This window comes from Oncorhynchus keta, chromosome 12, assembly GCF_023373465.1.
Source record: "Oncorhynchus keta strain PuntledgeMale-10-30-2019 chromosome 12, Oket_V2, whole genome shotgun sequence".
In the NCBI taxonomy this organism is placed as follows: Eukaryota; Metazoa; Chordata; class Actinopteri; order Salmoniformes; family Salmonidae; genus Oncorhynchus; species Oncorhynchus keta.
The window spans coordinates 37,891,157-37,918,798 of NC_068432.1; the positions used below are offsets into that span (position 1 = coordinate 37,891,157).

Consider the following 27,642-nt stretch of genomic DNA (forward strand, 5'->3'; position numbering starts at 1 on the left):
TCCTATCAGAAGCTACACATGCTCCAACGATGCAAATAGTGACCGTTCTCCCTGATGCCAGCGCATGTTGTTTTGGGAAATGCATGTTACATCTTCGGCCATTGTAGGAAAGGTCCGTCGTTAAACACTCGTAAGCCTAAATTCCATCGCTATCGGGAAACCGGGCCCTACTCTAGTGCCATCCACATCATCTAGGAGAGAACACAATAGCTCTGTGTGACAAACAGGTGGATAGATTGTTTGTTTTGATTGACTCATTTCTAATCGGCCTCCTGAATGAGAAGTTTGACTGACATCTTTTCCTGCTGGTGATCGCTGAAGTAATGGTCAACTCTGTCCTCACAGCTATTCATCTCCCCCACTTCACTGAAAATCAATTCCCCTCTACAGGAAAACATAGCACAGCCAATACTATTTCACAGTGTTGAGTACATTTTTCCTCTTGACATTTCCATGAATGTTCCGCACAGTATCAGTATGTAGTGTTGGGTTGAAAGAAAAATGAGCTGTAGTCAATACAAGGCCATGCTCCTTTTGAGGAACACTTACATGATGTACATTTCACTTCAACAAAAGCCATTCAGACAAAACAATCTTCAGTGAACTACTTTCATTGTGAGAAAAGTAGCAGGGAAGAGGCATTGGACAGTTATGTACTTTATTAATACTTCTTTACAACACGGAGGAGTGTTACATTAGTCTCCAAATCAGCTGTGGTACATGATAGTCAGTGTGTCATTCATTACTGGATCTTTTCAGCATCAGAAAAACTAAATAAAATGGTGAAAAAATAAGATAAGAACTGTAGTAGGAAGTAAGTAAGAGGCATCGAGGCTCTCTCCAGGTGTTGGTCTGAAGAGAAGAGTGGAGATTAAATGAAAATTCCACTCAAACTATATTTTGGTATTGTTTCATTAGTCGTTTCATACTGGGACACATTCTGTATTTTGAAAGTTCTTTATCTTGAAAACTTGATTGCTGACATGCAAAACTATCAACAGCAGACTAATGAAACAAATACCAAAAAATAGTTTGAGTGGTGTTTTCCTTTAAGACCAGGGTTCAGTCCCAAATAGCCCCCTATTCCCTATATAGTGCATTACTTTGGACCAGGACCAGTAGGGAACCCGTCAAAAGTAGTGCACTATATAGGGAATAGGGTGGTATTTGGGACTTACACAGGTCGTAGTAAATGGATAGGTTAACATCCCGGTCAAAGCGCAGACAGTTCTGGAGCTGGTATCTGAAACAGCAAGGATGGTAGAGTACCACACCAGCAGATGCAGATAGAGCCCAGCTAGTGAGAGTGAGGAGACACAGGGAAACAGTGTCCTCCAATACAGACTGCAGGATGTGACAATCAAACCAGCCATTGCTTCAAACTGTTATTTCCCAGAGAATGATTGACAAAACCAGTAGGAAGCAAGACAAGTTATTGTTTACTTCTCAAAGAGGATACAGAGCAGAGGGATGAATGTGGAAGTGACCATGAAAGAGATCGGGAAAAACAGCTACAAAAATCCCTTTCATCCCCACCAAAAAACAAACAAATAATTTACAGTACTAATACAGCCCACTCCGTTAACAACATGGTGAGCTTTACAAAGGCATCGTCTGCTACACACTACAATACTGGACAGCTTTTTTTCAACGTTATTTTCAATACATTTTCAAATAACTTAAAAATCATTCCCGTTTAAAAGTGCAAATCCATTAAAAGATGAGTTTGACTGGATGGGAAATGGTAATGAAAAGTCAGATGTTCAGTGTTTTTCTTGTGCAAAGTAATGTTATATTAATAATACTAATGTCTCATAGCTTGCTTTACTTTCTCACATAACTCACTTTCACAATCTGAAACCTTTAGGGATTTCCCATCAGTTCCAGCAACAGAAAATAAACCCCTAATGGTCCCATAGAGGGAACCCCTAATGGTCCCAGAGAGGGAACCCCTAATGGTCCCATAGAGGGAACCCCTAATGGTCCCATAGAGGGAACCCCTAATGGTCCCAGAGGGAACCCCCAATGGTCCCAGAGAGGGAACCCCTAATGGTCCCAGAGAGGGAACCCCTAATGGTCCCAGAGAGGGAACCCCTAATGGTCCCATAGAGGGAACCCCTAATGGTCCCATAGAGGGAACCCCTAATGGTCCCATAGAGGGAACCCCTAATGGTCCCATAGAGGGAACCCCTAATGGTCCCATAGAGGGAACCCCTAATGGTCCCAGAGAGGGAACCCCTAATGGTCCCATAGAGGGAACCCCTAATGGTCCCATAGAGGGAACCCCTAATGGTCCCAGAGAGGGAACCCCTAATGGTCCCAGAGAGGGAACCCCTAATGGTCCCAGAGAGGGAACCCCTAATGGTCCCATAGAGGGAACCCCTAATGGTCCCAGAGAGGGAACCCCTAATGGTCCCAGAGAGGGAACCCCTAATGGTCCCAGAGAGGGAACCCCTAATGGTCCCAGAGAGGGAACCCCTAATGGTCCCATAGACGGAACCCCTAATGGTCCCATAGAGGGAACCCCTAATGGTCCCATAGAGGGAACCCCTAATGGTCCCAGAGAGGGAACCCCTAATGGTCCCAGAGAGGGAACCCCTAATGGTCCCAGAGAGGGAACCCCTAATGGTCCCATAGAGGGAACCCCTAATGGTCCCAGAGAGGGAACCCCTAATGGTCCCAGAGAGGGAACCCCTAATGGTCCCATAGAGGGAACCCCTAATGGTCCCATAGAGGGAACCCCTAATGGTCCCATAGAGGGAACCCCTAATGGTCCCATAGAGGGAACCCCTAATGGTCCCATAGAGGGAACCCCTAATGGTCCCAGAGAGGGAACCCCTAATGGTCCCATAGAGGGAACCCCTAATGGTCCCATAGAGGGAACCCCTAATGGTCCCAGAGAGGGAACCCCTAATGGTCCCATAGAGGGAACCCCTAATGGTCCCAGAGAGGGAACCCCTAATGGTCCCATAGAGGGAACCCCTAATGGTCCCATAGAGGGAACCCCTAATGGTCCCAGAGAGGGAACCCCTAATGGTCCCATAGAGGGAACCCCTAATGGTCCCAGAGAGGGAACCCCTAATGGTCCCAGAGAGGGAACCCCTAATGGTCCCATAGAGGGAACCCCTAATGGTCCCATAAGAGGGAACCCCTAATGGTCCCAGAGAGGAACCCCTAATGGTCCCATAGAGGGAACCCCTAATGGTCCCATAAGAGGGAACTCCCTAATGGTCCCAGAGAGGGAACCCCTAATGGTCCCAGAGAGGGAACCCCTAATGGTCCCATAGAGGGAACCCCTAATGGTCCCAGAGAGGGAACCCCTAATGGTCCCAGAGAGGGAACCCCTAATGGTCCCACAGGGGGAACCCCTAATTGTCCCAGAGAGGGAACCCCTAATGGTCCCAGAGAGGGAACCCCTAATGGTCCCATAGAGGGAACCCCTAATGGTCCCATAAGAGGGAACCCCTAATGGTCCCAGAGAGGGAATCCCTAATGGTCCCATAGAGGGAACCCCTAATGGTCCCATAAGAGGGAACCCCTAATGGTCCCAGAGAGGGAACCCCTAATGGTCCCATAGAGGGAACCCCTAATGGTCCCAGAGAGGGAACCCCTAATGGTCCCAGAGAGGGAACCCCTAATGGTCCCAGAGAGGGAACCCTAATGGTCCCACAGGGGAACCCCTAATTGTCCCAGAGAGGGAACCCCTAATGGTCCCAGAGATGGAACCCCTAATGGTCCCAGAGAGGGAACCCCTAATGGTCCCACAGGGGGAACCCCTAATTGTCCCAGAGAGGGAACCCCTAATGGTCCCAGAGAGGGAACCCCTAATGGTCCCAGAGAGGGAACCCCTAATGGTCCCATAAGAGGGAACCCCTAATGGTCCCATAGAGGGAACCCCTAATGGTCCCATAGAGGGAACCCCTAATGGTCCCAGAGAGGGAACCCCTAATGGTCCCAGAGAGGGAACCCCTAATGGTCCCAGAGAGGAGGGAACCCCTAATGGTCCCACAGGGGGAACCCCTAATTGTCCCAGAGAGGGAACCCCTAATGGTCCCAGAGAGGGATATCTTATATCATCTCAACTTTTAAAAAACAAAGGGGTCAAAAACCTCCAGGTCTGGTCCCCATTGTGACATGGTCCCATTATACATCATCTTTTAAAACAATAAAGTAAATCATGTAAATATCACAATAAAATAATACAGAGCTAATAGGATAAATGCAGTGTAATGTTTGATGAGCTAAAGAAATGATATTTGTGTGCTGGAACAGAAAGGGAGAGGTTATTGGTTGTTTTCAGTCACGCGTGATCTGGGTCTGGGGTCTGTGTACCCCATCTTCCCTTGCCAGGCTTGATGAAGAAACAGGGCTGGGATTGAGGCTGGTATACTGCATACTAGTACATCCACCCTGATTTCTACCTACATATCCATGTGAGTGATAGGCACAGTAGAGGAGTCTCAGCCATGCTTCACTGGGGAAGCTATCATTTAGGTAAAGGCAGACTGGCAAGAGTCCTTATCTCTGAGCCTTACCGCTAACCAATGAGCTTTGAGTCCCCATCTCTAACCTAACCTGAACTTTATCCGCTTGGTTCTCTCTATTTGGCCTTAACCAGTGTCAACAATCACCAGTGGCAACCATGAGCGAGAGACCCGGGAGCATGAGCTCTGAGACAGGCGACAACATTAGACAATTCCCAGTGAAGGCAACATTTTCAAGTAAACACTAAAGAAGGACGAAGGAAAAAATAAAAACAAAACATTTGGGAAAATAAAGGGTGGTGGTTATGAGGAACCGGTCATTTATAGTCAGTGAAATAGAACAAAAAACTAGTGTAGGAAAGACATCCTTCCAGGGGTGTAGAGTTCATTTAAGGGGCTGATGTTCATCCCGGCTCAGCCCAGAATGTGTGAAGTAGTGATTTGGGTAACAGTCTCTGTGATTCGTTCTCTTCCAGCAAAGGTGGGTGTGTGTTAGTCTGGTTGAGTCTGGATTAGGTCTTCTGTTCTGCTCCGGCTGTGGGGGAGGGTGTGCTTTCTGGTTTCAGGATCTGATACGTGATGAGGTATTCTGGGTACGCCTGAGGAATACAGTGGGACAGGACAGATGAGTCATTGTCATGGGTCTGTTTGTGGTGTGTGTGTGTGTGTGTGTGCGCGTCTGCAGGCTTCGCATCCGAAACAGCTTGGAACAGTTTGTGCATATATTATGACGACATTTTGAGACGTTTTTGTTAGTTTTGGTCTTTGGCAAGGGTTTTTCCAGCTGTTCGTGCACACAACATTTTTCTTGAGGCAAGTCGAAGTCTACGTCCCTTCGTCAGTGATTGGTCAACAGTATGGATTCTTCAATTAAGTATTTGTCATTCAACGAGCGCCGAATCAATTTCACCCACATTTTTTCACTTGAGAAATACTGCACCATCTTAGATGTAAAATTGCGGGAATTAGATCTCCTCAACAAAAACAACAATTAATGACAGACTTCTTGATTTATTTTAGATATATTCGGACTATTCTGTTCTACAGCATCTCAATATGGACAAACAGTTGTTTTGCTGGCTAAGCACCAGCTGAACTGAAGCATGCTGAGGCCTTTAGACTGACCTGTTCTCCTCTGTAGATGACATATTCTGCGTACGCCAGTCCGTTGACGCTGGGCCGGCCGATTACTGAGTGGTGTCCAGGGGGGGCGTGGGCCATCTTCATGGCACTGAACTGGAGGAAGGACTTGCCCAGGGTCACTCTGCAGAACAACATCTGCCTGCAACACACAACAATCCAACACACACACACCTGTAATAAACAACCTAGTAACACACATCAGAATACTATACGCAACTTTAAGTCATTCATAACACACACATCAGAATACTATACGCAACTTTAAGTCATTCATAACACACACATCAGAATACTATACGCAACTTTAAGTCATTCATAACACACACATCAGAATACTATACGCAACTTTAAGTCATTCATAACACACACATCAGAATACTATACGCAACTTTAAGTCATTCATAACACACACATCAGAACACCACATTCAACGGCTTGCAATACACAACGTCACCACACAGATTATAACACCAGCATACATCACACATGTTATTTATGAACGTCTGGAGTGAGTCTGACCTGTGGCAGAGGTAGCAGGAACGGTCTTTGTGAGTGGGGCAGCCTGTGCCCCCTCCTATCCCGTACACGTACTGGTTACTCTTGGAGGAGTTCTCTGCAAAATAGATGCCCGCTCCGAACATGCCTCCGATGTAGGCATGCCGCTCGTCAAAGCCCTTATGGATGATAGCGTTGATGAATGGAGAACCTGACAGAGGAGAGGAAGAGAAGGGGAGGAAAGAGAAGAGGAAAAACGATGTCAAAATGAACTCTCATTCAGCATAGATGTTATAACAGAGAACCCACTGTTTCTTCACCAGAATTGACAGGTAAGCCTGCAGAGGTACTGCTATCTTACCGTGGAAGAGCATGCGTTCGTTGTGATGGTTGTGGTTTTCATCAGCGATCTCTTTCTGTCTGTGTGAGTATCTCTCCCTCAACTTCTTATTCACCACCTTCTGGATCTACAGACAGACAGACCACAGTCAGACTCATTCACAGATACAGAGACAACAGAATGACCTATATACGAAAATCTTTCACAGACTGGTGTTTGTTGAGGACAAAAAAGGGATTTTGGGTGGTTGTCTCCTCTCCAGGTGCCTATGACTCACCTTTAGAATGTTGTACCTGCTGAAGACCCCACCTGCGTTGCCCCCGTCCCGGTGCTCTCGGATCGTACTTTGCAACTGCAAGCAGATACACACAGCTAGGGTCAGAACGAGGAGAGAACTGCACAGGGCACCTACATCAGTCTGAAGACAAAAATCTACTGGCCCCATCAGTGGATCAACATTGTTTCCATTGTAGAAACAGATAATGATGTAGAGTACATACTTCCTCTTCTACAGACTGGAACTCCTTATCGTCCGTGGCCAGGTCTATGAGCACCGTACCCTGACTGGCACAGTGGAACGTCAGGTACGGATTAGCACCTGGAGCAGAGAGACAATAACACAATAACAACAAATGAGAAACCACGGTAACAGCGCTAACAGGCGATGTTCTATAAGTAGGAGGTTGTGCTGAGAGACATCAGGTATGAGTTAGCAGCAGTGTCATCTGTCATAAGCGGTTAAACAGTCCTCCTGAAAAACATTCAAATCTCTTCAGACAGTGTGGCCAATAAGGCAGTTTTATAAGAAAGTGCTTAAATAATAAATCAATAAGGAATAAGATGAATGGAATATGGATGTGATCCAGCATGCAGAATCTTGGCTGAGCTCTGGCTCTCTGACCTTGCTGTCCTCTCAGGAGTCTCTCCACGCCTTTGACGAGTTTGTGGCGGTGACCGTAGGCGTTAATCCCAATCTCCTTCAGCTCCTCGTGGCCCATATCAGCCAGGACATCCAGCGAAATCTACATGGAAACAGAGCACATTCAGCCAACCAGAGTAGGGGCAGAGGACAGCCTGCTCTAAACATAGCCAATCAGATTGGGGGAGGAGTCGGACTGTCCAAACACATCCAATCATAATATCATTAGAACCAAGGGACACTAACAGTGCAGAGAACAGCAAGTCACCGTCTACTGCTAATGTGACATTTGGAATGACAAATCAGAACACTTAAAATTCCATTAAAAAAGTCTATTTTGGATTTATTTTTTATTTTAATTTCTCTCTCATCTCATATTAAATTGTAGTCGCTGGTAGGGTTGCACATTTTGGCTGAATATTCTGGGGTGGAAACTTTCCGAGGGAATTAACGGGAATATATGCAAATTAATATTAATACCATTTAAATGTCGATATTTCTTGCATTGGATAAATTTACCATATCATATGGAGACAGAAACAAACATTGTACCTTATAATAAGTAGACATAATTGCTAATGACTAAATCCTTCCAATAGAAATTTTTAAAACAATTTAGTTACGAATTGAACTCTAATTAAATGAGTTGACTCTTCACATGGGATGATTTCACTGAACAACAAAATAAAGGGAATATTGAATGATCACCAATGATCCATCGCATCATATGTAAAATGATCGTCTAGAAACTAAAGCTTTGGTTGTCTTCCTCTCAGGCTTCCATGTCTTCTCCCTGGGCCTCTTCAATGTCCACCTCTTGAACATCAGACTCTGAGGCCTCATCTTCACTGTCACTTTCCAACTTTGTTGAGGATGGCTCATTGTCAGACTCAAAAAGCCTCAAATTTGCCCTGATGGCCACCAATTTTTCAACCGTTGTATTGGTCAGCCTTGTTGCGTGCTTTGGTGTGCGTGTTCCCAAACAAGGACCCGTTGCGCTCTGACACGGCTGATTTTGGTGGGATTTGGAGGATGATGGCGGCAACAGGGGAAAGTCCCTTCCACCAGGTGGCTGATGAGATATGTTGGCACGACTGCCATATTGCATCTCCATCCCAAAGCCCTTGCTTGGAAGTGTACTTCGCCAGACTGCCAAGAACCTTGCCCTCATCCAGGCCAAAGTGGCGAGACACAGTAGTGATGACACCATAGGCCTTGTTGATCTCTGCACCAGACAGGATGCTCTTGCCAGGATACTTGGGGTCCAACATGTACGCTGTGGCGTGTATGGGCTTCAGGCAGAAGTCTTAGCGCTTTTTGATGTATTTCAGAACTGTTGTTTCCTCTGCTTGGAGCAATGGTGAAGTGGGCAGGGCAGTACTGATTTATTCTCTGACATCTGCAAGCAGAGTCTGAACATCAGACAGGATAGCATTGACTCCCTCAATCCTTGCAATAGTTACTGCTATAGGTTTCAGGAGTTTCAGGCTGCTTACCACTCTCTCTCAAAATACATCATCCAGGAGGATCCTCTTGATGGGGCAGTCCAAATCGGCAGACTGTGACATGGCCATTTCTTGGAGAGACCTCTTCCCCTTCAGGCGACTGTCAAACATGATGACAACACCACCCCAACGTGTGGGCAGTTTCAATGTGGTGCTCTTATTCTTCTCACTTTGCTTGGTGAGGTAGATTGCTGCTATAACTTGATGACCCTTCACATACCTAAACATTTCCCTGGCTCTCTTGTATCCATTGAGTGTATCCATTGTTTTCAGTGCCATGATGGCCTTGAGGAGCAGATTCAATGCATGAGCAGCACAGCCAATGGGTGTGATGTGAGAGTAGGACTCCTCCACTTTAGACCAAGCAGCCTTCATGTTCACAGCATTGTCTGTCACCAGTGCAAATACCTTCTGTGGTCCAAGGTCATTGATGACTGCTTTCAGTTATTCTGCAATGTAGAGACCGGTGTGTCTGTTTTCCCTTGTGTCTGTGCTCTTGTAGAATACTGGTTGGGGAGGGGAGATGTAGTTAATTATTCCTTGCCCACAAACATTTAACCACCCATCAGAGATAATTGCAATACAGTCTGCTTTCTCTATGATTTGCTTGACCTTTACTTGAAATCTGCAACCAGCAAATGAGTAGATAAAGCATGTCTGGTTGGAGGGGTGTATGCTGGGCGAAGACAATTCAGAAATCTCTTCCAATACACATTGCCTGTGAGCATCAGAGGTATACCAGTTGCATACACAGCTCGAGCAAGACATTCATCAGAATTTCTCTGACTACGTTCCTCCATTCAGTCAAAAAAAACTTCTGATTCCAGGAGGACCATGAGCTGTTGCTATTGATAAGGTGTTTGATTCATCATTTTCACCTAGAACAGAAGAAGAGGGACTTTTGTCAGGTTGCTTGTTGTGAGCGCTGAGGGAACTTTATGCACTTGGCCAGATGATTCTGCATCTTTGTTGCATTCTTCACATATGATTTGGCACAGTATTTGCAAATGTACACATCTTTTCCTTCTACATGTGCTGCAGTGAAATGTCTCCACACATCAGACAGTGCCCGTGGCATTTTCCTATAAAGATTAGAAACATTTAAAAAACAAATATAATTCCATGTTCAGATAAATAGTTAAGCAGTTCGATTAAACAACTCCTTTATAAGATGCATGTTTTAAAATGAAACACGCATGGAAACAGGTGAATTAACATTCCTCAGTTAGCAGGCTCAAGCAAGCTAAACCCCACATGGTAGCAGAAACTAACTCGCAGAAATGGTTAACAAGTTAGAAATGATTTAAACACACTTTGTTATAGGCTACTATTTAACAAAAAAAACATGCATGTCATATAAAATGTATTCACCCCACCCATTATTGCAATCAAAACTTACTAGAAAGCATGTAGTCCTTCGCTCAGACAGTATAGTAGTGTCGGCTCAATAGAATCTCATTAGTGTGCAAGATCTTGAGAATCAGCTGTAGATGTGATGGAAGAGTGCACTGCACATGTGATGGAAGAATGCACTGTGCATGCAGAGGGTTGCAATTCCATTGAATTGGGGATAGTTTAACCAAAATATACCACAAGACCTAGAATTGCCTTTGTGTATCCCACAAAAAAAGGTTCACTGTTATAAGCTATCCTTTTTGATGAATTTAAGCAAAATTACCAAAATTCACGGCCTTAATGAACTTCCCATGGAAAATTTCCGGAAAAATTCTGGAAATTTACTGGAAAGTTTCCAACCCTTGTCGCTGGGGCCCTTCTTCTATCCCTTTTTGCAGCCTACCATGACCCATTGTACCAAGACATGAGTCAGGTTCAGAGCTCTCCCTCTCTCTCGGCCACCCTCAGTCATCAGGCCAGTGCAGTGAGTTGTTTAAAATCTCTCCACCCACTGAGGGGATAAACTTAGCATGTGGAGGAGAAGACGATGGGGAGAAGAGAGGGATTTAAATGGGTGACTCACTACTAAACTGCATGTTCACTGATCAACAACACTGGAGAATCCTTTTTCACAGCAGCATGCATCATCATCATCATCATGCAGCCCACACACAAACACAAACCTTCAGATATGGACAAATAAACAAACGCTCACACAATCGCATATAGAGAGTATAACGTTGAGACTGTATGTAGAGGCCGTGGTGTGAGTGTGGGGTGTGTTAGTGACTGTGTATGGAGGACCCTTGATTTTTCTATTCACTGAGCAAATATCCCCTGAATTATCTCTCTCTCACAAACCCAAAGATCCTCATCCTTGGCTATCTCAAAGAGCCTCAAACTATTGACCCGGTTTAAACAATCAGGAAAAGAAACCTGTCTGATTTTTTCTGCTCTCCAGACCGCACTCTGCTCCCCACTGTAGGGATTCATCTGCTCATCTATGTGAAAATGAAAGCCCTCTCCGTCCCAGCATCCCTACTGTGTCCTCAGCATGTTTTCACCTGGCATGGAACTCCACACTCTCAACGCTCTGCGTGGAACCCAACATTCCCCCTAAAACCAATCAGCAGTGGGATGAAGAGGTCAGCCTAAACTATCCTGCTGGAGACAAGGAGATACAGGGCACTTGGAGCTGCTGCAGGTACATGCAGAGAGGTGAGGGAGGGAGGAAGAGAAAGGAAGAGCAGGTGATAGAGAAGAGTGGGGGCAGTCTACTCTACATGATGAGGGTAATTTCAGTGTCTGGCCATGCAGCATGGTAAAGTCTGAGATGATCTGTTTCTATGGATGAGGCAGGCAGTCAATACTACTGACTGACTGTGGAAAGCTCCAGTAAAAAGACCAGCTGTAGACAGAGAAGCATGGATGACAGGTAGATTGAGAGTTGAGCTTTTTAGGTTTGTGGCGTGAGTGACAAGAGGTGTATGATTGGGCAACAGTAAACATGAAAGTGATTGGCTCGTACAGGGACCACAAGGATACGTGCATTTACCTGTTCCCTCTGGAAGATGTCACGCAGGTGCTCCAACCCCAAGCTCTTCAGGAACTGGCTGATGTTCATGTCTACAATAGCTGTTGAATGAAACATAAAACAGACAAGACTGCTTAAATACCGTGAGACAAATCAGGCTAACTGTTTCTAATATGTATAAGAGTATGATGCGAGGTCATTTTAATCATTGTTGATGTCAAAGAAAAATGTCCATCCTTGGCTTGACAAAGTTGTATAATATTATAATATACTGTATATAAAAGTCGGAGGGTTTACGTACTCTCTTTGTCCTTCCTGTCGGAGCCGGTGGCTCCATCTGCAGGCCCAGTGGCTCCAGCCACAGTGAGCTCGCTGAGGGACCCGGCCAGGTTGTCTATGCTGCTGGCTGCAGACAAGCAGGAGGGCGTGGAGGCTGGAGAGATGACCGCTGTACTGACCACTGAGGAGCTGACCACCGTGGCCTGAGGCTTGAAGCAGCTGGGCAGGGCGTCTGGAGGCATGGCATCTATCAGCAGCGCTCTGATGTCATCAGCCTGAGACAGAGGAGACAAGAAACAGACACAATGTAATGAGGATTATATAGTAAAGATATTCATTGATTTACACAGTAATCCATATACAGGGCAGTCGGAATGTTTTCAGACCCCTTCACTCTTTCCACATTTTGTTATATTACAGCCTTATTCCAAAATGGATGAAATACATTTTTTCCCTCAATCTACACACAATACCCCATAATGACAAAGCGGAAAGAGGTTTAAAAAAAACTAAAATACCATATTTGCATAAGTATTCAGACCCTTTGCTATGAGACTCGAAATTGAACTCAGGTGCATCCCGTTTCCATTGATCATCCTTGAGATGTTTCTACAACTTGATTAGAGTCCACCTGTGGTAAATTCAATTGATTGGACATGATTTGGAAAGGCACACACCTGTCTATATAAGGTCCCACAGTTGACAGTGCATGTCAGAGAAAAAAACCAAGCCATGAGGTCAAAGGAATTATCTGTAGAGCTCCGAGACAGGACTGTGTCGTGGGACAGATCTGGGGAAGGGTACCAAAAAATGTCTACATCATTGAAGGTCCCCAAGAACCCAGTGGCCTCCATCATTCTTAAATGGAAGAAGTTTGAAACCACCAAGATTTCCTAGAGCTTCAGAGTTGTTCTGTGGAGATGTATTGAGTAAAGGGTCTGAATTCGTATGTTTTTGCTTTGTCATTATGGGGTACTGTGTGTAGATTGATTCATGTTTAAAAAATACAATTTTTAGAATAAGACTGTAATGTAATAAAAAGTGAAGGGGTTTGAATATTTTCCGAATGCACTGTAGCACATTAATCAGAAGGAAGGTCAATCGCCGAAGCTTCTCCTAATCAGAACATGGTTCAAATCAGTGAGGACCTCATAACAAGCTACAGTTGTGTATTACCGTATTAAATGGCAGAGTGAGGTCATTCCTTGAGGTAATTACAAATGTGTGTGTGCATCCATGTATATCCATGTGTGTGTATATACCGTAGCCAGGTCCAGTGGCGCCTGTCCCTCCTGGTTCTTCATGCTAGGGTCAGCTCCGTGGGCCAGTAGCAGAGCACATAGCTGGGTCCGGCCTTTCTGAGCCGCCTCGTGGAGCGGGGTGAAGGCCCACTTATCTGTAGCGTTCACACACGTGTTGTACTTGATCAGGAGAGCAGCTATATCCACATGCTGAGGGAGAAACAGGAACGTGTTAGGCTAAATCTGAATGTATGAATGAAAATTGTGTCATTCAATGAACTAAATAGTGAATCAGTTAAATCCATGGCTCATCATATTATCATAGAATCATATAATTTACACATCCCTCCATATCAACCCTCCATATCATCCCTCCATATCATCCCTCCATATCAACCCTCCATATCATCCCTCCATATCAACCCTCCATATCAACCCTCCATATCAACCCTCCATATCAACCCTCCATATCAACCCTCCATATCAACCCTCCATATCAACCCTCCATATCATCCCTCCATATCAACCCTCCATATCATCCCTCCATATCAACCCTCCATATCAACCCTCCATATCAACCCTCCATATCATCCCTCCATATCAACCCTCCATATCAACCCTCCATATCAACCCTCCATATCAACCCTCCATATCAACCCTCCATATCATCCCTCCATATCAACCCTCCATATCAACCCTCCATATCAACCCTCCATATCATCCATCCATATCAAACCTCCATATCATAGCTCCATATCATCCATCCATATCAAACCTCCATATCATCCATCCATATCAAACCTCCATATCAACCCTCCATATCAAACCTCCATATCAACCCTCCATATCAACCCTCCATATCAACCCTCCATATCAACCCTCCATATCATCCCTCCATATCATCCATCCATATCAAACCTCCATATCATCCATCATTCTGACAACTATAGTGCATTTTGTTTCTACAGAAAGCGCCAATGCGTTTTAAGATCGCAGCAATATGCTGTGCTCTGACTCACTCTCAGGAGTCACAATTCACTGAGCTAGCAGGCTGGACGTGGCCCACTCAGCCGGCTGGACGTGGCCCACTCAGCCGGCTGGACGTGGCCCACTCAGCCGGCTGGACGTGGCCCACTCAGCCGGCTGGACGTGGCCCACTCAGCCGGCTGGACGTGGCCCACTCAGCCGGCTAGCCAGACTGGCCTCTGTGCTCCGCACTCCTCCAACACACTATGTTGTAATGAGCCGAGCCCAATGATATTCATCACCACTCACAGTGACCCTACGGAATACAGATGGTAAGGCTCAGTCAAGGTCAGACAAGACCTCCCAGCCGACCCACGGGCCTTAAGAGCACACTGGCACACAGGCAGTCAAAGCAGCACATTGGCCGATACTTGGACTGAAGCAGCAGCAAGAGGAGGAGGAGCAGGAACCATGTCAAGGGGCAGCAGGGTGGGTGCTGGACTGAACACAGGACTGTTATGTCAGCAGCAGGAAGAGGACGAGGAGCAGGAACCATGTCAAGGGGCAGCAGGGTGGGTGCTGGACTGAACCCAGGACTGTTATGTAAGCAGCAGCCTGCTCTGAGATTCCTGTTTGGGACTAATCATGCCCCCAGGGGCCACACACCATTCCTTCTGCTTATTAGCTTAACACATGGCCCAGTTTACCATCTGTGTTGTCTCAATGGTCAGAACTGTCCCTGAGATTGTGTTTCATTTATGTTGGGAGAGGGTTTGGTTGGGAGAGTTTGGTTGGGTTGGGAGAGAGTTTAGTTGGGTTGGAAGAGAGTTTGGTTGGGTAGGGAGAGTTGGTTTTGGTCGGGTTGGGAGAGAGTTTGGTCAGGTTGGGAGAGGGCTTGGTTAGGTTGGGAGAGGGTTTGGTTGGGAGAGGGCGTGGTTGGGTTAGGAGAGAGTTTGGTTGGGTTGGGAGTGGGTTTGGTTAGGTTGGGAGAATGTTTGGTTAGGTTGGGAGAGGAGTTGGTTAGGTTGGGAGAAGGTTTGGTTAGGTTGGGGCAGCAGGGTGGGCGCTGGACTGAACCCAGGACTGTTATGTAAGCAGCAGCAAGAGGAGGAGGAGCAGGTTGGGTTAGGTTGGGAGAGGGTTTGGTTAGGTTGGGAGAGGGTTTGGTTAGGTTGGGAGAGGAGTTGGTTAGGTTGGGCGAGGGCTTGGTCAGGTTGGGAGAGGGCTTGGTCAGGTTGGGAGAGGGCTTGGTTAGGTTGGGAGAGGGCTTGGTCAGGTTGGGAGAGGGCTTGGTTAGGTTGGGAGAGGGCTTGGTTCGGTTGGGAGAGGGCTTGGTTCGGTTGGGAGAGGGCTTGGTTCGGTTGGGAGAGGGCTTGGTCCGGTTGGGAGAGGGCTTGGTTCGGTTGGGAGAGGGCTTGGTTCGGTTGGGAGAGGGCTTGGTTAGGTTGGGAGAGGGCTTGGTTCGGTTGGGAGAGGGCTTGGTTCGGTTGGGAGAGGGCTTGGTTCGGTTGGGAGAGGGCTTGGTTCGGTTAGACGAGGGCTTGGTCAGGTTGGGAGAGGGCTTGGTCGGGTTGGGAGAGGGCTTGGTCGGGTTGGGAGAGGGCTTGGTTGGGTTGGGAGAGGGCTTGGTTGGGTTGGGAGAGGGCTTGGTTCGGTTGGGAGAGGGCTTGGTTAGGTTGGGAGAGGGCTTGGTTTGGTTGGGAGAGGGCTTGGTTCGGTTGGGAGAGGGCTTGGTTAGGTTGGGAGAGGGCTTGGTTAGGTTGGGAGAGGGCTTGGTTAGGTTGGGAGAGGGCTTGGTTTGGTTGGGAGAGGGCTTGGTTCGGTTGGGAGAGGGCTTGGTTAGGTTGGGAGAGGGCTTGGTTTGGTTGGGAGAGGGCTTGGTTTGGTTGGGAGAGGGCTTGGTTAGGTTGGGAGAGGGCTTGGTTTGGTTGGGAGAGGGCTTGGTTTGGTTGGGAGAGGGCTTGGTTTGGTTGGGAGAGGGCTTGGTTTGGTTGGGAGAGGGCTTGGTTCGGTTGGGAGAGGGCTTGGTTAGGTTGGGAGAGGGCTTGGTTTGGTTGGGAGAGGGCTTGGTTTGGTTGGGAGAGGGCTTGGTTAGGTTGGGAGAGGGCTTGGTTTGGTTGGGAGAGGGCTTGGTTTGGTTGGGAGAGGGCTTGGTTGTGGCTTGAACAGTTACTTGGCCTATTTGATTTACTGTAGACTAGATAGTGTTTACTGTCAGCGCTGCTGTGCTCTGTCTCTCTCAATTCCTTTGTGACCACTCAGTATCATCTCCATATCAGCCAGTGTTTCCACTAATTCTCCCTCACTAGGAGACGCCAGTTTTCCTTACAAAATCAACTATGAAACATAGTGTCACATGAAAACTTTATGAGCTCCTTCAGCCTTGGAGGGACCTCTACATCACACCATTTACACACACGCCACAATGCCTCACACTCAGGAACACAACAAATTGTGTTTGTCATAAGGAGGAAGCACAGAGAGGCTATGTGGGGGAACAGGAGTAGAGAGGAGCTCTGATTGGCTCAGTAAACTATTCTGGCGTTGGAAATAACAAAGTAGTGAATACTTGTTCCATGGGATGGAGAAGAGAGGGAGGAGGTGAGTTACTAACCCCATAAGAGGCAGCGTTGTGGAGGGGGATGAGGCCACCCTTGTCCTGGGCGTTGACATCAGCTCCATGCTCCAGCAGGTATTCTGCTACCTCCAGGTTATTGTAGCCAGCTGGTGGGGGTGGAAGCAAGCAAACACACAATGGGTTAATATAGCGTGGCACCATATGGCTGGTGTTCCATCTCAATCCCTCTCTGCCTCTTTCTCCCTCTTTTCTTTTCACTATTCTTTCAAGGTCTGAAACAAGCTCAGCTTCATAGAGTGACCCTATGCCACTGCAGTAATTTATTGTGTAAGAAATTGAGCAGAAATAGAGAAAAAAAATACAGTTCTGACGTTGTGTGATGAGGCCTCTTCTCCACCCGGAGCCCCTCTGTCCCGCTCCCCTCTGCACCGCTCCTCTCTGCACCGCTCCTCTCTGCCCATCTGCACCGCTCCTCTCTGCACCACTCCCCTCTGCACCGCTCCCCTCTGCACCAATCCCCTCTGCACCGCTCCCCTCTGCCCGGCTCCTCTCTGCACCGCTCCTCTCTGCCCCTCTGCATCGCTCCTCTCTGCCCCGCTCCCCTCTGCCCCGCTCCTCTCTGCACCGCTCCTCTCTGCACCGCTCCTCTCTGCACCGCTCTGCCCGGCTCCTCTCTGCACCGCTCCTCTCTGCACCGCTCTGCCCGGCTCCTCTCTGCCCCGCTCCCCTCGGCACCGCTCTGCCCCGCTCCGCTCTGCCCGGCTCCTCTCTGCCCATCTGCACCGCTCCTCTCTGCACCACTCCCTTCTGTACCGCTCCCCTCTGCCCGGCTCCTCTCTGCACCGCTCCTCTCTGCCCCTCTGCATCGCTCCTCTCTGCCCCGCTCCCCTCTGCCCCGCTCCTCTCTGCACCGCTCCTCTCTGCACCGCTCCTCTCTGCACCGCTCTGCCCGGCTCCTCTCTGCCCCGCTACTCTCTGCCCCGCTCCCCTCGGCACCGCTCTGCCCCGCTCCACTCTGCCCGGCTCCTCTCTGCCCCTCTGCACAGCTCCTCTCTGCCCAACTCCTCTCTGCACCGCTCTGCCCGGCTCCCCTCTGCACCGCTCCTCTCTCCCCTCTGCACCGCTCCTCTCTGCACCGCTCCTCTCTGCACGGCTCCTCTCTGCACCGCTCCTCTCTGCACCGCTCCTCTCTGCACCGCTCCTCTCTGCCCAGCTCCTCTCTGCCCAGCTCCTCTCTGCCCCTCTGCCCAGCTCCTCTCTGCACTGCTCTGCCCGGCTCCCCTCTGCACCGCTCCTCTCTCCCCTCTGCACCGCTCCCCTCTGCCCGGCTCCTCTCTGCACAGCTCCTCTCTGCCCCTCTGCACAGCTCCTCTCTGCCCCGCTCCCCTCTGCACCGCTCCTCTCTGCCCCTCTCCACTGCTCTGCCCGGCTCCCCTCAGCACCGCTCCCCTCTGCACCGCTCCCCTCTGCACCGCTCTGTCCCGCTCCTCTCTACCCCTCCGCACCGCTCCCCTCTGCACCGCTCCCCTCTGCCCGGCTCCTCTCTGCCCCGCTCCTCTCTACCCCTCTGCACCGCTCCCCTCTGCACCGCTCTGGCCCACTCCTCTCTACCCCTCTGCACCGCTCCCCTCTACCCAGCTCCTCTCTGCACCGCTCCCCTCTGCCCGGCTCCTCTCTGCACAGCTCCTTTCTGCCCCTCTGCACAGCTCCTCTCTGCCCCGCTCCCCTCTGCACCGCTCCTTTCTGCCCCTCTCCACTGCTCTGCCCCGCTCCCCTCTGCCCGGCTCCCCTCAGCACCGCTCCCCTCTGCACCGCTCTGTCCCGCTCCTCTCTACCCCTCCGCACCGCTCCCCTCTGCACCGCTCCCCTCTGCCCGGCTCCTCTCTGCCCGGCTCCTCTCTGCACCGCTCTGCCCCGCTCCTCTCTACCCCTCTGCACCGCTCCCCTCTGCACCGCTCTGGCCCGCTCCTCTCTACCCCTCTGCACCGCTCCCCTCTGCCCAGCTCCTCTCTGCACCGCTCCTCTCTGCCCGGCACCGCTCTGCCCAGCTCCTCTCTACCCCTCTGCACCGCTCTGGCCCGCTCCTCTCTACCCCTCTGCACCGCTCCTCTCAGCCTCTCTGCACCGCTCCCCTCTGCCCGGCTCCTCTCTGCACCGCTCCCCTCTGCACCGCTCTGTCCCGCTCCTCTCTACCCCTCCGCACCGCTCCCCTCTGCACCGCTCCCCTCTGCCCGGCTCCTCTCTGCCCGGCTCCTCTCTGCACCGCTCTGCCCCGCTCCTCTCTACCCCTCTGCACCGCTCCCCTCTGCACCGCTCTGGCCCGCTCCTCTCTACCCCTCTGCACCGCTCCCCTCTGCCCGGCTCCTCTCTACCCCTCTGCACCGCTCCCCTCTGCACCGCTCTGGCCCGCTCCTCTCTACCCCTCTGCACCGCTCCTCTCAGCCTCTCTGCACCGCTCCCCTCTGCCCGGCTCCTCTCTGCACCGCTCCCCTCTGCCCGGCTCCTCTCTGCACCTCTCTACCCCTCTGCACCGCTCCCCTCTGCCCCTCTGCACCGCTCCCCTCTGCCCCTCTGCACCGCTCCTCTCTGCCTCTCTGCACCACTCCCCTCTGCACCGCTCCCCTCTGCATCGCTCCCCTCTGCCCGGCTCCTCTCTGCCCGGCTCCTCTCTGCCCCTCTGCACCGCTCCTCTCTGCACCGCTCCCCTCTGCACCGCTCCCCTCTGCCCGGCTCCTCTCTGCACCGCTCCTCTCTGCCCGGCACCGCTCTGCCCCGCTCCACTCTGCCCGGCTCCTCTCTGCACAGCTCCTCTCTGCCCCTCTGCACAGCTCCTCTCTGCCCAGCTCCTCTCTGCCCCTCTCCACTGCTCTGCCCCGCTCCCCTCTGCACCGCTCCTCTCTGCCCCTCTCCACTGCTCTGCCCCGCTCCCCTCTGCCCGGCTCCCCTCAGCACCGCTCCCCTCTGCACCGCTCCCCTCAGCACCGCTCTGTCCCGCTCCTCTCTACCCCTCTGCACCGCTCCCCTCTGCCCGGCTCCTCTCTGCACCTCTCTGCCCCTCTGCACCGCTCCTCTCTGCCTCTCTGCACCGCTCCCCTCTGCACCGCTCCCCTCTGCCCGGCTCCTCTCTGCCCCTCTGCCCGGCTCCTCTCTGCCCGGCTCCTCTCTGCCCCTCTGCACCGCTCCCCTCTGCACCGCTCCCCTCTGCACCGCTCCTCTCTACCCCTCTGCACCGCTCCCCTCTGCACCGCTCCCCTCTGCCCGGCTCCCCTCTGCACCGCTCCCCTCTGCCCGGCTCCTCTCTACCCCCCTCTGCACCGCTCCTCTCTGCCTCTCTGCACCGCTCCCCTCTGCACCGCTCCTCTCTCCCCTCTGCACCGCTCCTCTGCACCGCTCCCCTCTGCACCGCTCCCCTCTGCACCGCTCCCCTCTGCACCGCTCACCTCTGCACCGCTCACATCTGCATCGCTCACATCTGCACCGCTCCCCCCTGCCCGGCTCCTCTCTGCACCACTCTGCCCCGCTCCTCTCTACCCCTCTGCACCGCTCCCCTCTGCACCGCTCCCCTCTGCACCGCTCCTCTCTGCACTCCCTCCCCGGCTCCCCTCTGCACCGCTCCCCTCTGCCCGCTCCCCTCTGCCCGGCTCCCCTCTGCACCGGCTCCTCTCTGCACCTCCCCTCTGCACCGCTCCCCTCTGCACCGCTCCCCTCTGCACCGCTCCCCTCTGCCCGCTCCTCTGCTCCCCTCTGCACCGCTCCCCTCTCCCCTCTGCACCGCTCCCCTGCTGCTCCGCACCGCTCCCTCTGCACCGCTCCCCTCTGCCTCCCCCTGGCTCCTCTCTGCACCGCTCTGCCCCGCTCCTCTCTACCCCTCTGCACCGCTCCCCTCTGCACCGCTCCCCTCTGCACCGCTCCTCTCTGCACCGCTCCTCTCTGCACCGCTCCCCTCTGCCCGGCTCCCCTCTGCACCGCTCCCCTCTGCACCGCTCCCCTCTGCACCGCTCCCCTCTGCCCGGCTCCCCTCTGCTCCCCTCTGCACCGCTCCCCTCTGCCCGGCTCCTCTCTGCACCGCTCCCCTCTGCCTGGCTCCTCTCTGCACCGCTCTGCCCCGCTCCTCTCTACCCCTCTGCACCGCTCTTCTCTGCACCGCTCCCCTCTGCCCCTCTGCACCGCTCCCCTCTGCACCGCTCCCCTCTGCCCGGCTCCCCTCTGCACCGCTCCCCTCTGCCTGGCTCCTCTCTGCACCGCTCTGCCCCGCTCCTCTCCCCCTCTGCACCGCTCCCTTCTGCCCCTCTGCACCGCTCCTCTCTGCCCCTCTGCACCGCTCCTCTCTGCCCCTCTGCACCGCTCCCTTCTGCCCCTCTGCACCGCTCCTCTCTGCCCCTCTGCACCGCTCCCTTCTGCCCCTCTGCACCGCTCCTCTCTGCCCCTCTGCACCGCTCCTCTCTGCCCCTCTGCACCGCTCCCTTCTGCCCCTCTGCACCGCTCCTCTCTGCCCCTCTGCACCGCTCCTCTCTGCCCCTCTGCACCGCTCCTTCTGCCCCTCTGCACCGCTCCTCTCTGCCCCTCTGCACCGCTCCTCTCTGCCCCTCTGCACCGCTCCCTTCTGCCCCTCTGCACCGCTCCCTTCTGCCCCTCTGCACCGCTCCTCTCTGCCCCTCTGCACCGCTCCCTTCTGCCCCTCTGCACCGCTCCCTTCTGCCCCTCTGCACCGCTCCCTTCTGCCCCTCTGTACCGCTCCTCTCTGCCCCTCTGCACCGCTCCTCTCTGCCCCTCTGCACAGCTCCTCTGCACCGCTCCTCTCTGCCCCTCTGCACAGCTCCTCTCTGCACAGCTCCTCTCTGCCCCGCTGCCCAGCTCCTCTCTGCACCGCTCCTCTCTGCCCCGCTGCCCAGCTCCTCTCTGCACCGCTCCTCTCTGCCCCGCTCCTCTCTGCCCCTCTGCACCGCTCCTCTCTGCCCCTCTGCACCGCTCCTCTCTGCCCCTCTGCACAGCTCCTCTCTGCACAGCTCCTCTCTGCCCCGCTGCCCAGCTCCTCTCTGCCCCTCTGCACCGCTCCTCTCTGCCCCTCTGCACAGCTCCTCTCTGCCCCGCTGCCCAGCTCCTCTCTGCACCGCTCCTCTCTGCCCCTCTGCACAGCTCCTCTCTGCCCCTCTGCACAGCTCCTCTCTGCACCGCTCCTCCACATTACTCCTCTGCTTCTCTCCCCTCCAGGACTTAGTCTAATAAACATTATTGACCTCATGTCTCCCCATTGGAAGCCCGAGGTAGGGGGAGCAGGGGACCTGTAACTTTGTACAGTACTAGTGCAATTTAGCTTGTGTGTTTCTTGTTTGAAGTGCAATAGTGCAATAATCATGTTCTCTTCTTTATAAGTGTGTTATTCTATTTGTGTATTTGTGTGATATAGGATTTGTGCAATTTAGTTGTATTTGTGTTTTCTGTTAGCAATAGGGTAATCGTGTAATAATTTGATTCCCTTTTTTATTTGTATTTACATACTACAATTTGTTTCTATTGGTCTTTGTTATTTATTTTTGATATTTATGAGTCTTATTTTAGAATTCATATTTATAGAGTTTTAAATGTTCTGATTATTTATGTGTTGTTCCAAATGTCTGGATCCCCTGCAGGGAGCCATACAAGCAGTATGGGTCAGCATCCACTGAGTCAGCATACAGCCCATCTTCATTTCTCCTGGGCTGTCTGAAGGTTAACTATGAAAACAAGCTGTGGTAGAAATTGAGTGGCGCAGCAGTCTAAGGCACTGCTAGAGGCGTCACTACAGACCCGAGTTTGATCCCGGCCGTGATCGGGAGTCCCATAGGGCAGCTCACAATTGGCCCAGCGTCGTCCAGGTTAGGGGAGGGTTTGGCCGGGGTAGGCAATCATTGTAAATAAGAATTGGTTTTTAACTGACTTGCGTAGTTAAATAAAGGTGAAATAAATAAATAAAAATAGATTGTGTGTATGTGAGATGAGGGAAGTCTATGCTGCTCCTCTGCCACCTAGAGAGGTCATACTGTAGGGTGTCCATCCACTCTGCCCAGACTGGGTGAAAACGCTCTTTAGTGACGTACTTTCACATCTCATCCTTTTGTTATAAAAGACATTTTACCAAGACAAATATGATCGTTCATGTTCTGAATCGTTCCGTGGGGTCTTTCTCTACCATATTATTAACATTATATCTAAAAAGTTGGATTTTGTAACCTAATACATCCCATAATATGCACTTTGTCTTTATATTGTAGTAAAACATGGTGTCAGGTCAGCTGTTGTCCCAGGCTGGGGCTGTTCCCTATTCCCTACTGTGACTGTTACTTCCTTTCACCCATCTGTTGTCCCAGGCTGGGGCTGTTCCCTATTCCCTACTGTGACTGTTACTTCCTTTCACCCAGTTGTTGTCCCAGGCTGGGGCTGTTCCCTATTCCCTACTGTGACTGTTACTTCCTTTCACCCAGTTGTTGTCCCAGGCTGGGGCTGTTCCCTATTCCCTACTGTGACTGTTACTTCCTTTCACCCAGTTGTTGTCCCAGGCTGGGGCTGTTCCCTATTCCCTACTGTGACTGTTATTTCCTTTCACCCAGTTGTTGTCCCAGGCTGGGGCTGTTCCCTATTCCCTACTGTGACTGTTACTTCCTTTCACCCAGTTGTTGTCTGTGTTCCCTATTCCCTACTGTGACTGTTACTTTCCTTTCACCCAGTTGTTGTCCCAGGCTGGGGCTGTTCCCTATTCCCTACTGTGACTGTTATTTCCTTTCACCCAGTTGTTGTCCCAGGCTGGGGCTGTTCCCTATTCCCTACTGTGACTGTTACTTCCTTTCACCCAGTTGTTGTCCCAGGCTGGGGCTGTTCCCTATTCCCTACTGTGACTGTTATTTCCTTTCACCCAGTTGTTGTCCCAGGCTGGGGCTGTTCCCTAGGACTGTTACTTCCTTTCACCCATCTGTTGGCCCTATTCCCTACTGTGACTGTTCCCTATTCCCTACTGTGACTGTTACTTCCTTTCACCCAGTTGTTGTCCCAGGCTGGGGCTGTTCCCTATTCCCTACTGTGACTGTTATTTCCTTTCACCCAGTTGTTGTCCCAGGCTGGGGCTGTTCCCTATTCCCTACTGTGACTGTTACTTCCTTTCACCCAGTTGTTGTCCCAGGCTGGGGCTGTTCCCTATTCCCTACTGTGACTGTTATTTCCTTTCACCCAGTTGTTGTCCCAGGCTGGGGCTGTTCCCTATTCCCTACTGTGACTGTTACTTCCTTTCACCCAGTTGTTGTCCCAGGCTGGGGCTGTTCCCTATTCCCTACTGTGACTGTTACTTCCTTTCACCCAGTTGTTGTCCCAGGCTGGGGCTGTTCCCTATTCCCTACTGTGACTGTTACTTCCTTTCACCCAGTTGTTGTCCCAGGCTGGGGCTGTTCCCTATTCCCTACTGTGACTGTTACTTCCTTTCACCCAGTTGTTGTCCCAGGCTGGGGCTGTTCCCTATTCCCTACTGTGACTGTTACTTCCTTTCACCCATCTGTTGTCCCAGGCTGGGGCTGTTCCCTATTCCCTACTGTGACTGTTACTTCCTTTCACCCATCTGTTGTCCCAGGCTGGGGCTGTTCCCTATTCCCTACTGTGACTGTTACTTCCTTTCACCCAGTTGTTGTCCCAGGCTGGGGCTGTTCCCTATTCCCTACTGTGACTGTTACTTCCTTTCACCCAGTTGTTGTCCCAGGCTGGGGCTGTTCCCTATTCCCTACTGTGACTGTTATTTCCTTTCACCCAGTTGTTGTCCCAGGCTGGGGCTGTTCCCTATTCCCTACTGTGACTGTTACTTCCTTTCACCTTGTCCCAGGCCTGTTCATTCCCTGTGACTGTCCCTGTTCATTCCCACTGTGACTGTTGCTTCCCAGGCTGGGGCTGTTCCCTATTCCCTACTGTGACTGTTACTTCCTTTCACCCAGTTGTTGTCCCAGGCTGGGGCTGTTCCCTATTCCCTACTGTGACTGTTACTTCCTTTCACCCATCTGTTGTCCCAGGCTGGGGCTGTTCCCTATTCCCTACTGTGACTGTTACTTCCTTTCACCCATCTGTTGTCCCAGGCTGGGGCTGTTCCCTATTCCCTACTGTGACTGTTACTTCCTTTCACCCAGTTGTTGTCCCAGGCTGGGGCTGTTCCCTATTCCCTACTGTGACTGTTACTTCCTTTCACCCATCTGTTGTCCCAGGCTGGGGCTGTTCCCTATTCCCTACTGTGACTGTTACTTCCTTTCACCCATCTGTTGTCCCAGGCTGGGGCTGTTCCCTATTCCCTACTGTGACTGTTATTTCCTTTCACCCAGTTGTTGTCCCAGGCTGGGGCTGTTCCCCCTATTCCCTACTGTGACTGTTACTTGTGACCTTTCACCCAGTTGTTGTCCCAGGCTGGGGCTGTTCCCTATTCCCTACTGTGACTGTTACTTCCTTTCACCCAGTTGTTGTCCCAGGCTGGGGCTGTTCCCTATTCCCTACTGTGACTGTTACTTCCTTTCACCCAGTTGTTGTCCCAGGCTGGGGCTGTTCCCTATTCCCTACTGTGACTGTTACTTCCTTTCACCCAGTTGTTGTCCCAGGCTGGGGCTGTTCCCTATTCCCTACTGTGACTGTTATTTCCTTTCACCCAGTTGTTGTCCCAGGCTTCCTTTCACCCAGTTGTTGGGCTGTTCCCTATTCCCTACTGTGACTGTTACCCATTTCCTTTCACTGGGGCCAGTTGTTGTTGTCCCAGGCTGGGGCTGTTCCCTATTCCCTACTGTGACTGTTACTTCCTTTCACCCAGTTGTTGTCCCAGGCTGGGGCTGTTCCCTATTCCCTACTGTGACTGTTATTTCCTTTCACCCATCTGTTGTCCCAGGCTGGGGCTGTTCCCTATTCCCTACTGTGACTGTTACTTCCTTTCACCCAGTTGTTGTCCCACTGGGCTTTCCCTATTCCCTACTGTGACTTTATTTCTTCACCCATCTGTTGTCCCAGGCTGTTTCCCTATTCCCTCTGTGACTGTTCTTCCTTTCACCCAGTTGTTGTCCCAGGCTGGGGCTGTTCCCTATTCCCTACTGTGACTGTTACTTCCTTTCACCCAGTTGTTGTCCCAGGCTGGGGCTGTTCCCTATTCCCTACTGTGACTGTTAGGCTGGGGCTTTCCTTTCACCCAGTTGTTGTCCCAGGCTGGGGCTGTTCCCTATTCCCTACTGTGACTGTTATTCCCTACTGTGACTGTTACTTTCACCCAGTTGTTGTCCCAGGCTGGGGCTGTTCCCTATTCCCTACTGTGACTGTTATTTCCTTTCACCCAGTTGTTGTCCCAGGCTGGGGCTGTTCCCTATTCCCTACTGTGACTGTTACTTCCTTTCACCCAGTTGTTGTCCCAGGCTGGGGCTGTTCCCTATTCCCTACTGTGACTGTTACTTCCTTTCACCCAGTTGTTGTCCCAGGCTGGGGCTGTTCCCTATTCCCTACTGTGACTGTTACTTCCTTTCACCCATCTGTTGTCCCAGGCTGGGGCTGTTCCCTATTCCCTACTGTGACTGTTACTTCCTTTCACTTGTTCCCTATTCCCTACTGTGACTGTTACCACCCAGGCTGGGGCTGTTCCTATTCCCTACTGTGACTGTCCCTTTCACCCATCTGTTGTCCCAGGCTGGGGCTGTTCCCTATTCCCTACTGTGACTGTTACTTCCTTTCACCCATCTGTTGTCCCCCCTCCAATGAGCCACAGCCTACCAGCTTCACACAGACACAGGGGAGGGGCAGACTGGCCCCCCACAGCCCGACCATCTGGGCACACTGGGGGAGTCTACAATCACACCTAGCTTCAGCTATGAGATTACATTGGCAGACCTACTTCAGCCAGTTACTCAGGACACTGTGTGGTCTCTCTACAAGTCATTTAACAATTCATCAAATCTGGCCCTTTTCACAAGTATAACTGACACTGTTATTTGTTAACAGAACTTGATATTTAGAAACAGAAGTCAAACTGGGTGGGTCTGTATGTACCCCTGGCTATGTCTTGGTGACCAGTCTCACCTGCAAGGTGCAGGGGGGTGGAGTTGCGTCCCTGTGTGTCTCTACAGTTGATGTTCTCTGGGCTGCAGAGCTTCTGGACACGGGCCAGACAGCCCTTCTTCGCAGCGTCCAGCAGGGCAGCGTCTCCTCTCAGCAGGTCCTGGATGTCCGTGTCCCCCTCCTTCACCATGTCCAGAGGAGTGTTTCCATCACGGTTCTTCTTGGTCGGGTCTGCCCCATGCTGAGGGAACCAGCAGAGGTGCTTGTCATGTATTGCTAAGGGACAGCAGTGAGTATAGCTTTAATTGAAACCTAGGAAATCTGTGGCTCTTGGCTGCTGCAGTGAATATGGGCTGGTGAACACATGGTTGCTGGTTTCTTGAATGCTAAAGTGAGAAACAGAGGGAGACGGGTTGAGAAAGCGTGTGATAAGAACTGAAATAAATGTATTCAGCAGGGTTATTCTTGTGATGTGCATCAAGTTTAATGGAACACTAACTATGAGGTGGGAAGTTAGATGCTCCAGCAGCTCTTAGCATTTTTATATGCTAATGCAATCAAAATTAACTCCTCAGTTTACAGCCAGATACACATGTTTCACATATTTTATAAGACATAAACTGGCCCTGCTTATGCCGATGAGAAGGAACACATTACACATCCTGCTCTCTCCCCCTTCTCTCTCTCTCCCCCTTCTCTCTCTCTCTCCCCCTTCTCTCTTTCTCCCCCTTCTC

General features: G+C 51.2%; 2 protein-coding genes and 1 long non-coding RNA gene across 3 annotated transcripts in view; 1 reads left to right on the plus strand and 2 right to left on the minus strand.

Annotated features, from left to right (window-relative positions):
* The window catches only part of LOC118380885 (putative cytochrome P450 120), a 345,267-nt gene that overhangs the window by 107,450 nt on the left and 210,175 nt on the right, over positions 1 to 27,642 (plus strand). The window lies entirely within an intron of this gene.
* Positions 3,684 to 27,642, minus strand: part of LOC118371101 (poly [ADP-ribose] polymerase tankyrase-1-like) — a 178,274-nt gene continuing 154,315 nt past the window's right edge. Inside the window, exons 16-27 of the mRNA XM_052458728.1 lie at positions 26,930 to 27,149; positions 16,916 to 17,025; positions 13,357 to 13,545; positions 12,117 to 12,369; positions 11,837 to 11,916; positions 7,364 to 7,484; positions 6,963 to 7,060; positions 6,740 to 6,814; positions 6,484 to 6,589; positions 6,147 to 6,333; positions 5,610 to 5,766; positions 3,684 to 5,083 (exon numbers count right to left, since the gene is read on the minus strand). Coding sequence (XP_052314688.1) covers positions 4,997 to 5,083; positions 5,610 to 5,766; positions 6,147 to 6,333; positions 6,484 to 6,589; positions 6,740 to 6,814; positions 6,963 to 7,060; positions 7,364 to 7,484; positions 11,837 to 11,916; positions 12,117 to 12,369; positions 13,357 to 13,545; positions 16,916 to 17,025; positions 26,930 to 27,149 — 1,683 coding nt within the window. The 3' untranslated portion in view covers positions 3,684 to 4,996. The remainder of the gene's footprint in view (positions 5,084 to 5,609; positions 5,767 to 6,146; positions 6,334 to 6,483; positions 6,590 to 6,739; positions 6,815 to 6,962; positions 7,061 to 7,363; positions 7,485 to 11,836; positions 11,917 to 12,116; positions 12,370 to 13,356; positions 13,546 to 16,915; positions 17,026 to 26,929; positions 27,150 to 27,642) is intronic.
* On the minus strand, positions 24,561 to 25,532 carry LOC127906354 (uncharacterized). Its single transcript, XR_008060960.1, has 3 exons — positions 25,265 to 25,532; positions 25,014 to 25,195; positions 24,561 to 24,709 (listed from the first exon to the last, which is right to left on the minus strand). It is a non-coding gene; the product is annotated as an uncharacterized LOC127906354 (long non-coding RNA).